The sequence below is a fragment of the Otolemur garnettii genome, unplaced genomic scaffold (genome assembly GCF_000181295.1).
Source record: "Otolemur garnettii isolate 467f Iridium unplaced genomic scaffold, OtoGar3 scaffold00062, whole genome shotgun sequence".
Classification (NCBI taxonomy): Eukaryota; Metazoa; Chordata; class Mammalia; order Primates; family Galagidae; genus Otolemur; species Otolemur garnettii.
Window position 1 is genome coordinate 10,085,771 of NW_003852457.1, and position 12,937 is coordinate 10,098,707.

The 12,937-nt window shown below is 42.5% G+C and overlaps 1 protein-coding gene across 1 annotated transcript in view; it reads right to left on the reverse strand.

Moving 5' to 3' along the window:
- Positions 1-12,937, reverse strand: part of SH3RF3 (SH3 domain containing ring finger 3) — a 321,767-nt gene that overhangs the window by 45,162 nt on the left and 263,668 nt on the right. The window contains 1 exon segment of the mRNA XM_003792894.2: positions 11,719-11,969. Coding sequence (XP_003792942.1) covers positions 11,719-11,969 — 251 coding nt within the window.

The following is a 12,937-nucleotide window of genomic DNA, read 5'->3' on the forward strand; positions in this document are numbered from 1 at the left end:
GCCTCCCTCTCAACTCACCCACATCCCTCCTCCCGCCCCAAGGACTCTGGGCCCCACCTGCTCAACCCTTCATCCTCATTCTTTATCCAGTCTCAGGTTCATCCCTTCTCTACTGTGTTCAGCCCCTCTATTAAATTTCCCCCATAATTTATTAACCAAGTTAAATCTCTCCCATTTAAGAAAGAATCCTGTACTGTATTCTTTCAGCTAATGCCTCCTTTTCTTTCATGCCCCACTTTTCTTTATACCTAATATTTTAGAAATAGTGTCTACACATGCTTTTCCTCATATATTTATTTTTTCTTTCTTTCTTTTTCTTTTTTGAGACAGAATCTCACTATGTCACCCTTGGTAGAGTGACGTGGCTTCACAGCTCACAGCAACCTCAAACTCTTGGGCTTAAGAGATTGTCTTGCCTCAGTCTCCCAAGTAGCTGGGACTACGCGCGCCCGCCACAATGCCGGGCTATTTTTTTCGCAGTTGTTTAGTTGGCCCCGGGCCAGGTTTGAACCCTCCACCCTCAGTGTATGTGGCTGGTGCCGTAACCACTGTGCTACGAGCACTGAGCCTTATTCATTTCTTTGTAAGCAATCTGTATTTGCTCTCTGGGAGCTTTCACAATATTTTCCCTATCCTTCGATGCTTGAAGGTTAGTACAGCATGCTTAAGTTTGGATTTATAGTTCTTTTTTTCTGCTCAGCACTCTGTGTTTTTTTGTGAGGACGCAAGCCCTTCCTCAGTTCTGGAGAATTCTTAGGGATTATTCTTTTGAATCTCTTTTCTCTCTCATCTCTTCTATTTTCTATTTCTGAAAGTCCTGTTAGAAATAGTTGAAGTGTCTCAATCTATTCTCACATTTCTACTGTCTTATTTTTTATCTCTGCTCTATGTTTTGGATAAATTCCTTTGTATAGCTTTCCAATTTCACTAATTCCATCTTCCAATGCATCCAGTCTAGAGGTCATGACATGTAGAGGCTTTGTATTTAAATAAATATAGTCTTTCTTTCCAAAATTTCACATTGGTTCTTTTCCATATCCAGTTATTTCTGATTCCCAGCCATCTATCTGCTTTTTAATAACTTCCTATTTTTTCTTTCTTTTTTATTTGTGTATATACTTCCTTGTTTTTCCCCTTAGAAGATGTTAAACATACTGACTTCAAAGACATTTTCAGATTTCTCCTTTCTTTCCCTCCTACTTCTTGAGTTTATTGACTATCTTGTGTGCATTAGGCTCCCCCTGTGCTTTGAAATCTTAGTGTGGCAGTTCACCTGATAGTCTGGAAGTTCTGCTATTAGTTCTGCTTGGCCTCGGGGAACTCTCTCTTGGAGATGGGTGTGATGGACTGGCTTGAATGATGGTCCTGCAGTGAGGGTGCTGAGTTAAATCTTCAGACCAGAGCTCTATACCCCAGGTGGGGGGTCAGTATCACCTTGTCCATCCCCAGGAAGCACCTGCAGCTGTTGGAACTGGCACATCTGATGTGCTAGGCTCCAGTCCCTGACAGCACAGGGTTTCCTGTATGCATGCTCCTGCAGGAGTGAGAGTCAACCAAAATTGCTGCTGGCCATCCTGCAGCCCATTAGGCCAGGGCTTCAACCCCACTTGCTATGGTATCTTCCATTTTGTTTAGACTTATAGACTTCTAAAATTATTAACTATGCACCAACCTCACTGTGTTGCAAACACATTAAAGGGTTTCTACATGAACCTACTCTTCTATACTTTCCAAGAATCCTTCACTCCCTTCTCAGTCTACTGAAACCTGGCTTCTAGCCCCTATCATTCTATCAGCTATTATCTGGACAGATAAATTGTGATTCCACATTACCAAATTTAACAGACAACTTTCTTTGTTGATAAAAGATGCCTACTGATCAGTTCATCTTTACACCATTATCACAGCGACTTGATTACTGTAGCTTTATCAAAGGTCCTGAAATTAGTGTTGGCTATCCAGTTTTGTTGTTCTTTTCCAAGGTTATTTTTGGCTATTCTAGGTCCTATATGAATTTGACGACCAGATTGCCATTTTCTACAAAAGGTTGTGTGGGATCTTGATTGGTATTCCATTACATCTGGGTCAATTTTTGGAGAATAAACTATGTTAAATTTAATATATCTTGACTATGTTACGTTTACTCACCCACAAAGTATTGTATATCCCTCTACGTAATTAGGTCTTCTTAATTTCAGTGTATAGGTCTTCCCCAATTTTTCTCATTTTTATCCCTAATTGATTTCTACTTTTTGGTATTATTAAATTTGAGTTTTTTAAAATGCCAGTTTCTAATTGTTCATTTTTCTGAGAGTTTTTTAAAATCAGAAATAGATGTTACATTTTATCAAATATTTTTTCTGAATCTATTGAAATTATCATTTTTATGTTTGTTAAGAAGGTGAATTACGGCTCAGCATCTGTAGCTCAGTGAGTAAGGGGCTGGCCACATACACTAAGGCTGGCCGGTCTGAGCTTGGTGCAGGCCAGCTAAACAACAATGACAACTGCAACAACAACAACAACAACAACAACAACAACAAAATAGCCCTGCATTGTGGCGGACACCTGTAGACCTAGCTACTTGGGAGGCTGAGGCAAAAGAACTGCTTAAGCCCAAGAGTTGGAGGTTGCTGTGAGCTCTGACACCATAGCACTCTACCAAGGGTGAAATAGTGAGACTCTGTCTCAAAAAAAAAAAAAAAAAAGGTGAATTACATTGACTGTCAAATGTTAATTTAACCTTGTATTTCTGGAATAAACCCTCTCCAACATGATGTACTAGCCTTGTTGTTTATTGCTGTGTTTGATTTGCTAAAATTTTGTTTAGAACTTTTATAGCTATGTTTATGAGGGATGTTAGTCTATACTTTTATTCACCTGTAATGTCTTTGTCTGGTCTTAGGGTAATGTTGGTCTTATAGAAAAGAGTTAGGAAGAATTATCTCTTCTTTTCAATTTTCTGAAAGAAAATTCCTAGAATTACTAGAATTTCTTCCTTAGCTATTCTGTATAATTCACCAATAAAGTCATCTGGGCCTAGAGTTGTCTTTGTGGAAGGTTTTTAACCGCTAATTCAGTTTCCTTGATAGATACAGGCCTGTTCAGCTATTTATTTCTCCTCAAGTAAATTTGATAATTTATGTCTTTCAAGGAATTTAATCTAATTTATTGACATAAAGATTTTAAAAATAATCCATCTTATCCTGTACAATCTGAATGTCACTTATACTAGTCCTGATATTGATAATTTGTGTAGTTTTCCTTTTGTCTTTAACCTTCTAGCTAGGGGTTTATAATTTTATTATTTATCTCCCCAACAGCTGTGTTTTGGTTTCACTGATTTTCTCTAATTGTTTTCTAAGTCATTGATTTCTTCTCTGATCTTTTCCCACCTCCTCTGTGATCACTTTGCTCTTTTTACTCTAGTTTCTTGAGATGAAAGCTGAGGCTATTAATGTGACACGTTCCTTTGTTTTTCTAATATGGGTGTTTAGTGCTATAAATTTCTTCTTAGATGCTGCTTTAGTGGCATGCCACAAATTTTGATTTGCTGTGTTTTCATTTTATTCAGCTCCAAATGCTTTTTAACATCCTTCTTGATTTCATCCATGGGTCAAATATTTGAGGATAGCAAATATTTGTTAATATTTGCATTGTTGATTTCTATTTATTTATTTATTTGCAGTTTTTGGCCAGGGCTGGGTTTGAATCCACCACCTCCGGTATATGGGGCCGGTGCCCTACTCCTTTGAGCCACAGGCACCACTCTGCATTATTGATTTCTAATTCAACTCCATTGTGGTCAGGGGAATGTAGTTTGTGTCACCGGAATACTTTTATTATTTTATTTTATTTTTCAAAAAATGTATTAAGACAAACACTATGGCCCAGAATATGGTCTGTTTTCTCACATGCTCTGTGTGCACTTGAAAGGAATGTGCATTTTTCTGTTGTTGCTTGGAATGCTCTACAAATGTCAGCTAAGTCAAGTTGCTTCTAGGACTCTAATGTTCTACATTTTTGCCAATTTTGTGTCTTCTTCTATTAATTATTGTGAGATCAAAATCTGACTATAATTACAGATTTGTCTATTTCTCTTTGCAGCTCTATCTGTTATTGCTTATGTATTTTGAAGTTCTCTTATTCAGTGCATAAATATTTAGAATTGTTATGGCCTCTTAATGAAATGACCCCTTTATCATTATGAAACTGAACTTTTCTATGCATAATGATATTCTTTGTTATAAATTCTATTTTCTGTCTGATATTAAGATAACTACTTCAGCTTTCTTTTGATTAATGTTAGCATGGTACATTGTTCCTCATTATTGGCAGATTCTGCATTTGCAAATTCTCCTGTTGAGAAAATTAATTTGCAATTCCAAATCGATGCTTGTAGTGCTTTCGGTTATTTTCAGACATATGCAGACTGGCAAAAAATTTGAGTCACTTGACACCCATATTTCCAGCTGAGGTTAAACAAGGACTCTGCCTTTCTGTTTCAGCTTTGCACTGAGATGACAGGGGGATGAAGCCAGTAGGGGGCAGTGCAGTGCAAGGAGCTCTGCCTCTGGGGCCAGTTGAACAGGATTTGAATTCCAGCTCTCCCAGGCACATCAGTGGGGCAGCCACAGGCCAGTTACTTAACACTTCTCAACCTTGCTTTTCTCTTTAGAGAAATAAAGTAAATAGAATCTACTAGGTGAGATTATAATTTATGTGAGATATGTATACACACACACACAATTTCACCTAGGAGCAATAGTTCAGTATTCACTAATTCAGTTTTCATGGTAACTTTACAGGACATAACTACTGTAAATAATGAGAATGTGCATATTTTGTTCTATTCTTTTACTTTTAACTTGTGTCTTTAGAAGTAAAATATTAAAGCATGTTTCTTGTTTACAGAACAAAGTTGGTTTTTTTGTTATTTTTAATAATACCTGACAATTTCTTATTATATTTGGGATTATTAGACCATTTACATTTAGTGTGATTATTTATATGAAAAGGTTTAAATCTATTATCCTATGTTTTCTCTGTGACACATGTATTCTCTGTTCCCTTTCCCTCTTTTTATGCTCTTTGGTATTAATTGAATTTTTTCATAATTCCATTTTACCTTCTTTGTAGTTATTTGCTGTAACTCTTTGTTTTCATATTTCGTGGGTGCTTGACATCTTTAATTGCAGGTTAGTTTCGAGTGATTTTATAACTCTTCACATGTGGTATAAGAGTCTTAAAATAGTTTATAGAACTTCATTTCTCCCCTCCCAACTTTTGTGTTTGTTATTATACATTTTACTTTTATATACATTTTAAATCCCAAATTGCACTGTTCTGGTTTTTATTTATTAAGTTATAGCTTATAGATATTTAAACAAAAAAATTTTATATTTTTATCTGTATAGTTACCATTTCTAGTACTTATTCCTCTGTATAGATCTATATTTCCATCTACTGTAATTTTCCTTCTTCCTAAAGAATTTTGTTTTACCTTTCTCATAGTGTGGATTTTATTAGTGACAAAACATTTTTGCTTCACTATGTCTAAATAATTCTTTATTTTGCTTTCCTTTGAAAGATATTTTTGCTGGGTATAGAATCCTACAGTGACAGGTGTATTTCTTTCAGTACTTCATTCAGTTACACCACTGACTTCTCACTCGAAGTGAGATAAAAAAAGTACTGTCATCCTTATCTTTTTCTACCTTTATCTCTGGCTACTTTAAAATTTTCTTTTATTTAAGATTTTGAACAACTTGATTATGATTTATTGTGGTGTCATTTTATTCATGTTTCTTGTGCTTGGGGTTCAACTGTATTTATTTCTTCAAATAATTTTTCTGTTCTACCTTTATTCTCTACATTGGGGGCCCCAATTATACATACATCAGGCCACTTTTTAAGTTGTCCCATTGCTCACTGATGCCCTATTTTTCAAAATTCTCTTTTATCTCTCTCTCATTTTTCATAGTTTCTATTGTTATATCTTCAAGTTCTCTAATTTTTTTCTCTGGGAATGTTTAACCTATTATTTCCATCTAGTATGTTCTTGATCTCACACACCATAGTTTTTTTTTTTTTTTTCTTTTTTTTTTTTATTGAATGGTAACTGTGTACATTGATGCACTTTGGGGGTACAGTGTGGTGTTTTCATACATAATCCAAGACACTTCCATCAAACTGGTTAACATAGCCTTCATGTAACTTTCTTAGTTATTATGTCAAAACATTCATATTCTACTCATATAAAGATTCACTTGTACCCTTGCAAGATGAACCACAGAAGTGAACCCTCGATTCCCTCTCCCTACCCCCTCTCCCCCCTCCCTACCCCCTCCCCATATCCCTTGGGTGTTATTTGGTTATAGCTTTCATATAAAAAGGTTTAAATTAGTTTCATAATAGGGGTGTGTACATTGGATACTTTTTCTTCCAATCCTGTGATACTTTGCTAAGAAGAACATTTTCCAGCTCCATCCATGTGAACACGAAGGACGTAAAGTCTCCATCTTTCTTTATGGCTGCATAGTATTCCAACACCATAGTTTTTATTTCTAGAAGTTTGATTTGGATGTTTTTAATGTTGTTTTATGATTCCACTTTCTGAATATATGGAATACAGTATCTCGATTTTTTTTTGCAGTATCTGTTTTAATGCCTCTGATTGCTAATACTAATACCCATATTGGTTTGGGATCAGTTTCAATTGACTCATTTATCTCTTAATTATTGATCATATTTTCCTGATCTTTTATATGCTTAGCAATTTTTTATTGTATATCAGACACTGTTAACTTTTATGGTTTTAAGTGCTGGGTATTTTTGTATTCCTACAAATATTCTTAAACTTTGTTTGTGACAAAGTTAAATTAACTGGAAATAGTTTGACTCTTTGAGTCTTGCTTGTGAGACTTGATGGGTGAAACTGGAGCAGTACTCAGCCCGGGGACAACATTCCCCACTAATGAGGCAAGAGTACTGTGTAGTAGTCTTTTGTAGACTACTCAGCGTCCTGTGAATTTTGAGACTTCTTCCAGTCTGGCTGGTGGGAACAGACGCTATTTCCAGCCAGGGTATATTCTGGGCACTATTCATGCTAATCCTTTCTTTACTTCTTTTCCTGCTTCTTGGTAGTTTTCTCATGTTCATTCACATGCTGATTAGTTCTCAGCCCAGTATTCCAGGAGAGCACTCTGTAGCCTCTCTAGGCACTGCTCTCCTCTGGGTCCCTGCTGTAGAAACTCCAGTCCTCTCTGTCACACAGATGCCCAGCTCCATGTCCTCACTGCAGGGGGCCTGCTGCTACCCACCCTGTGCCACAGCCTGCAACTTCTCTTATGGATCACAGTCCTTGGTTATCTAATGTTCAGTGTCTTGAAAACTTGTTTTATACATTTGTCTTTCTTATATTTGTTTCAGGTGGGAGGGTATTACTTGTCCTCATTACTTCAGCTTGGCCATAGCAGAAGTCTAGCTCCATCTCTTGAATATAAAAACATGACTATTTCTATTATTTAAAACCCTCGAATACATGCTACAGCCCTTAAGATAAAAACACAAATTCCTTGACATGGTCTAAAAGAGCCTTCACAATCTGCCCGTTTAACTCTCAGCTTCATCACCGTCCTCCTTTGTTCTCCCACCTGACCTTATTCCTGTGTCCACTTGTACCAGGACTCTGCATGCTCAGAGGTCCCCACATGCTCCCCTGACCCCACCCACCACAGCATGCTGGGTTCCACTCATCTTTCAGAGTCAAGGTAGAGCTCTCCTCTATGGAGAAGTGTCATCAACACACTGGACACTTCCTTCCTTCCATGCCTTCATTTCTTTATTCCAATTAAATAAAGTTACTCAAAATAAGGACCATGGTTTTTCTTCACTGCTAGGTCTTTGCTCTTGCTTATTCCTTTGCCTGGAACTTTCCACTGTGTCTGCCTGGGCAGTTTCTATCTGTCCTTTGAGATTCCAGGAACTATCACCTCCTCTTGAAAATTTCCAGGCAGGAAGTTTTCCCTATCCCCTCTTTGACCCTCCTGCCCAGTCAGAATGAATCCTCCCTCCCTGCAAACCCTTCCTAGGCCTCCTTTGCAGTGCTGTTCAATTTCTGCTGCAGAACTCTGGTTCTTCTCTGTATTTTCAGCCCTGAGCAGAGCAGAGTGCCTTGCTTGTATCTAGCTCTTTCTTGGTGGGTTTTATTTTTTGCTGATGAATACACAGCTGTGCTGGGCTCTTGCCCCTTTTAAGCACAGACACGAGTATGTGAGGAACCATGGCACTTTACAGGGGTGTTCTGTCCTTGGGAAAGAAGTTACATCAATCACGTAGAACAAATCATATTGGACGCTATGACCAATGCAATTAAACCTTTGTCAAACTGCCTGACTTTGGCGTGAGATGAGAACATTGATGAAACGCCTCCCAACTGCTGGGGCTGGGTCTGCTGAAATGGGCAATTACTGCGGGAACAATCCATTACTTGCACTGTCAACAGTGTTTTCTCTCTCTAAATGCAGAATGAAGTGGAAAATGCTGCAGGAACTCAGTGGCATTTAATTTACTGATGTGGCTCAGTAGGAGCCACTCTTTAACCTGGCTGTAAGGCACTGGCAAGGGCCGGGATGCCCTGGGGGGCCTTTAACCATCCTGCACCTCATTCTCCCCTGTGCAAAATTAAACTGCTGGAAGAGAATGCTTGCCATGCCACCCCAGTTACCATGGTGATCAACAACTGAGACACAATGTTGCTGGCCCCAGCCACACCAATTTCTTTTGATGCTGCTTGTTATTCCATAGAGGGAGAAAAGACTGGCAAGGTTCCATTTCTTCTCTGAATTGAAACATTTCTAGCAAGGCTTGGCATGGAAAGGCCCTTATACCAGCTATTTTGTGCTGATAACCCAGGGCCAGCACAAAAATGGGAGCAGGGTTGCTCAACCTTTCTGTGTTGGGGTGCACATGGACCACACCTGCACTCTGGGCTGACTGGATAAGTGTTTATAACCAGAGGGACCTGGCCTGGGACTTTAGCTCTCCAGGTCCTGTCCAGATGCTGCAGTGGCCAATGAGACTGGCATCGTGGCTACCTCTAGCTGGTCAGGGAGCTTGGTTTTAGATCACCTGACCATTTGCCTATGACAGGGGCCTATCAACACCAGTAGATAACTTAAACCATGCGGCTCATGTGGGTGGCCAGAGGTGACAGACTGGGGTGAGGGCCTGGCACAGATTATGTTGCTGCAGAACTCTGTAGTATGAGACAATTAATTCTTTGCCAGGGCTCCCTAGGCCAAGGCTACAGAGATGCAGAGGTCATTGTGGGCTAACTGGAGCAAAATAGAGACCTGAAAGACAAGGAGGCACTCAGAGAAGCTTTGTGGCAAGGCTGTGCTCAGACCGCTCATAAGGTGCTCCTGGTGCTGAACTGAGGCTGGGCACCGGGAACCTGAGGTCGACCCTTGCTGCCCCTAAAAAACTAGATGTTTCTTTCATCACTGTCTTCAGCCCAGTGATGGGCTGGGCACCTAAGCTTTGCAGGGCACCTCATGTTTTTGTCTTCTGAATGGAGGTTAGGAGCAGGACCCAGAGTGGTCTCCTTACCTGTACTGTGAAGACCAGAACTCATGATGCTGTGGGGGCCTCACACAAGGAGTTGCTCAAAACCTGCCAGGGTGCCACAGTGCTACGGGTGTGCCCACCATGCCCGAAGGCCACACATCCAAGCCTAGTTCATTATCTCCCCCATAAACCAGTTCTGTTCCCTTCTGGAATCTCCTAAGCCAGGGTAAGTCACTGTCTCCCTCCTAGTTACCAGTCCAGAAACCTGACACTGGATTTGGTTCCTTGGTCTCCCTGGGCACCGCCATCCAGCCTATCCCCAGTCTGTGGCCATTCTGCCTCCTATGCACCATGCGTCTGTGCCCATGCTGTTGCCCCTCCTGGGTACAGGCCCCGTGCCACTGCTAACCTTTTCCAGGTGCCTAGAGTTGGCTTCCTGCCCTGCCAGGTTGCCCTACACCAGTTCTTATTCCATGCCATGCCCTGCTATGGAGGGGGAAATGCTGTTTCTATTGCTTAAAATCCCTCAGTGGGTCCCCACTGCATTTAAGAGAGAGTTCCACCCCCTAGATCCTTTAAAACAATTTCTATTCACTTTTTGACTCTCATACATTCAATATTCCAGTAATAAACAATAAACATAGCCATGTTTAATAAATAATAAGCACAACCATGCACTGAGTGCCATGCTAGGCGGTCCTCACACAACCACCCTAAGGAGAAATGCCACTTATCTACTTGTTTTATAGAAAGGAAAACTGAGGCCACAGCCAGAACCGTAGCCCCAACACAAGATCATAGGTTTGTCTGCCTCCCAGGCACAAGCCTCAGGCTGGCCTCTGTCTGTGGTGCTGTGACTAAATTACTTGCGGCCTGTGAAGGGAAAATGTGCTCTCTCCGGCTTCTGCTCATCTCCTGCCTCACCTGCACCTGCTCCTGTCCCCTCACCCCTTGATACTTGCTGCTCACTATGGGAGCCACCCTGTCTGGGGAGCCCTGCCTGCTTCTTAGCCTTCCGTGCAGGTGGCTGCAGCCCTTGCACCAGGCAAGCCTTGCTTCCCTGGTGATCAGTCTGTTGAGCAGCCCGCAAGCAGGGATGGTGTCTTGTTCCAGGAGCAGGCACACCGGCTGGAGTGTACCAGACAAGAAGACTCTCTAGGCAGCTTACGTTCAGGGAGGGCTTTCCTGCGGGGGCACGGCACCTCCTTTTGAACCTGAGTGCCTGACTGGCTTCAGTGTGGGTGCCTGTAGGCCAACTTCCCAGGTGGCAGAAGGCTGTGAGTCAGAGGAGCTGTTCTAAGCCTGCAAGAGCTGCTTTCTGAATCATTTCCAATGAGGCACCTTCTGGGTGGCCGTCCAAAACATAGTGCCTTTTATTGCTCCAAAGAATTTATTATTTTTGCCCTTTAAGCCTCAGTTTGAGAAGAGAGATGATTTCTGAGGGGATAGGGTTGGGGTGGGGAAAGACCCTGCCCTGGGCACTCTCACTGCAGCATGGGATGCAGGCAGCATGGTTTGGAAGGTTCATGCCATGGCCTCCCAGAGCCTCAGCTCAGCACTCCTTTATTAGGGTGATGCTAAGCTCCTAACCCAGATAGGCTGACCTTCTTAGTGCCTTTAAGGCCCACCCCACAATTTATTTTCTTCCCACAACATCCCAGGAGCAACCTGTTTTTCCCATCATCTAATCAGTGGATGGTGCTGCCATGCAGGTGTAGGACCAATCCCTTTTGATCTCAGGGCACTTCAGAAAGGGAGTACTCTGGACCTGATTTTCCCTCCAGCCCCATCCTGGGGGGTGTTGCGTGGCTGGGAAACCCCATAGTGCCCAGCAGATATAAGGCCCATGTGGCTGGCCATGTTTCTCATAAGGGAAGCAAAGGCACCAGCATCCACCTTATTAGTCAGCATGGTCCACCTGCCACAATGACATGTGTAAATAATTGTAAACTTTCTAGTCAACTTCTATTGTCAGGATAGGATAATGTAAGTCAAGAAAACTTCCTGGAGATCAGTGGAAGTTTATGATTACGATAGGCAAATACAACCTGCTCCACCAGGGAATACTGAAGGCCTGGGACAACACAGATCTCATGATCCCCTTGTTGATGTTCCACAGGGGAGGTCCCTGCGAGTGTGCAGACATACCTGTTGGGATGGTGCTCCGTGCTTGGCTGGCTGCTGGCTGAGCCATGTGCCGCAGACAGCTGCCTGTTGGGGGCGAGGCTGGGTGCTGGGCATGGGCTGGGGGTGTGGTGATGGGCAGGGCAGGCCTGGTGGCAATGGCTGGGCTGCTAAGACTCCCGCCACCTGGGTGCATCGTTGTGGTGATCCCTTTGGCCAGCGGAGATTCTCCAACCACATTATTCCGGGATGGCCCAGCCCCTCCTATGGGAACCCTAGGAAATAAAATATAATTACCTCTGGGCTCAGATGCTGCCACCCTATGAAGCCACATGGGCCACTGGCAAAGGTTCTCACCCATGGGCTGCAAAAGATGAAGGCCAGCTGGTCCAGAGGACAAGGTCCTAACTCAATGCTTGCAGCTGGGCAGAAGAGCCCCTTATAAAACCTTCATGGAGCTAACTCTCAATGCAAAATATTCAAGAAATAGCAAAAGAACTCTCAGAAGAGGAGAAATGATCCCAACCAATCAAATACTCTGACCTAGAGCTCCTGACTTAATCATGCTAACAAACAGGTGTGTGTCTCCAAACACATCCAGAAAGAACAGATGACTCAGTTGTGTCTCATGAGGCTTTGACACATCTGGCACGTGGCTGGGAAATGGTGGCAAAGACGCCAGCTCCCTCTGGGCTCAGCCACTCCCTCACATCTGCCAGCCGCTGGGAAAGGGCCCACAGAGCATGGCCTTCTTCTGACGAAAGGTCAGGGAGCATGGCAGAAATAGATGCCTTTTTGCCTCGAAGTTTCCAGATGAAACAAGAGGAACATAGCAACTATGCACAGGTGGCCTTCCCCTTCCCTCTAGGTGCGTCTGCACCCGCCATGCCTTGGTTGCGGCGTGTGAGGCGCAGTAGGGTCTGGGGATTTGGAAGCTTCTGTGCGCTTAGTTCCAGGGTTTTGAGAATGTCTTCCATTTGGTGAAGAGTTGGATAAATTCTTGTTCCTGTCCCTTCAGGATCTCAATTCATGAGCCAGCAGAAGGCACCAGTGGCAGAAACAGGCACTGTCTCCTGCAGCCCAGGTCCCACCACGTCCCTGTGGTCTCCACTGGGGAGAAGCCCCTGCAGCACCAATTGAGGGGAGATGGGGCTTCCAGGAGAGGCCTCACCAGCCATGGGGCAGGGACATCAATGTCCTTCCTCAGCCCTCAGAGCTGTGCTGAAATGAGCTTCTGGCAGCA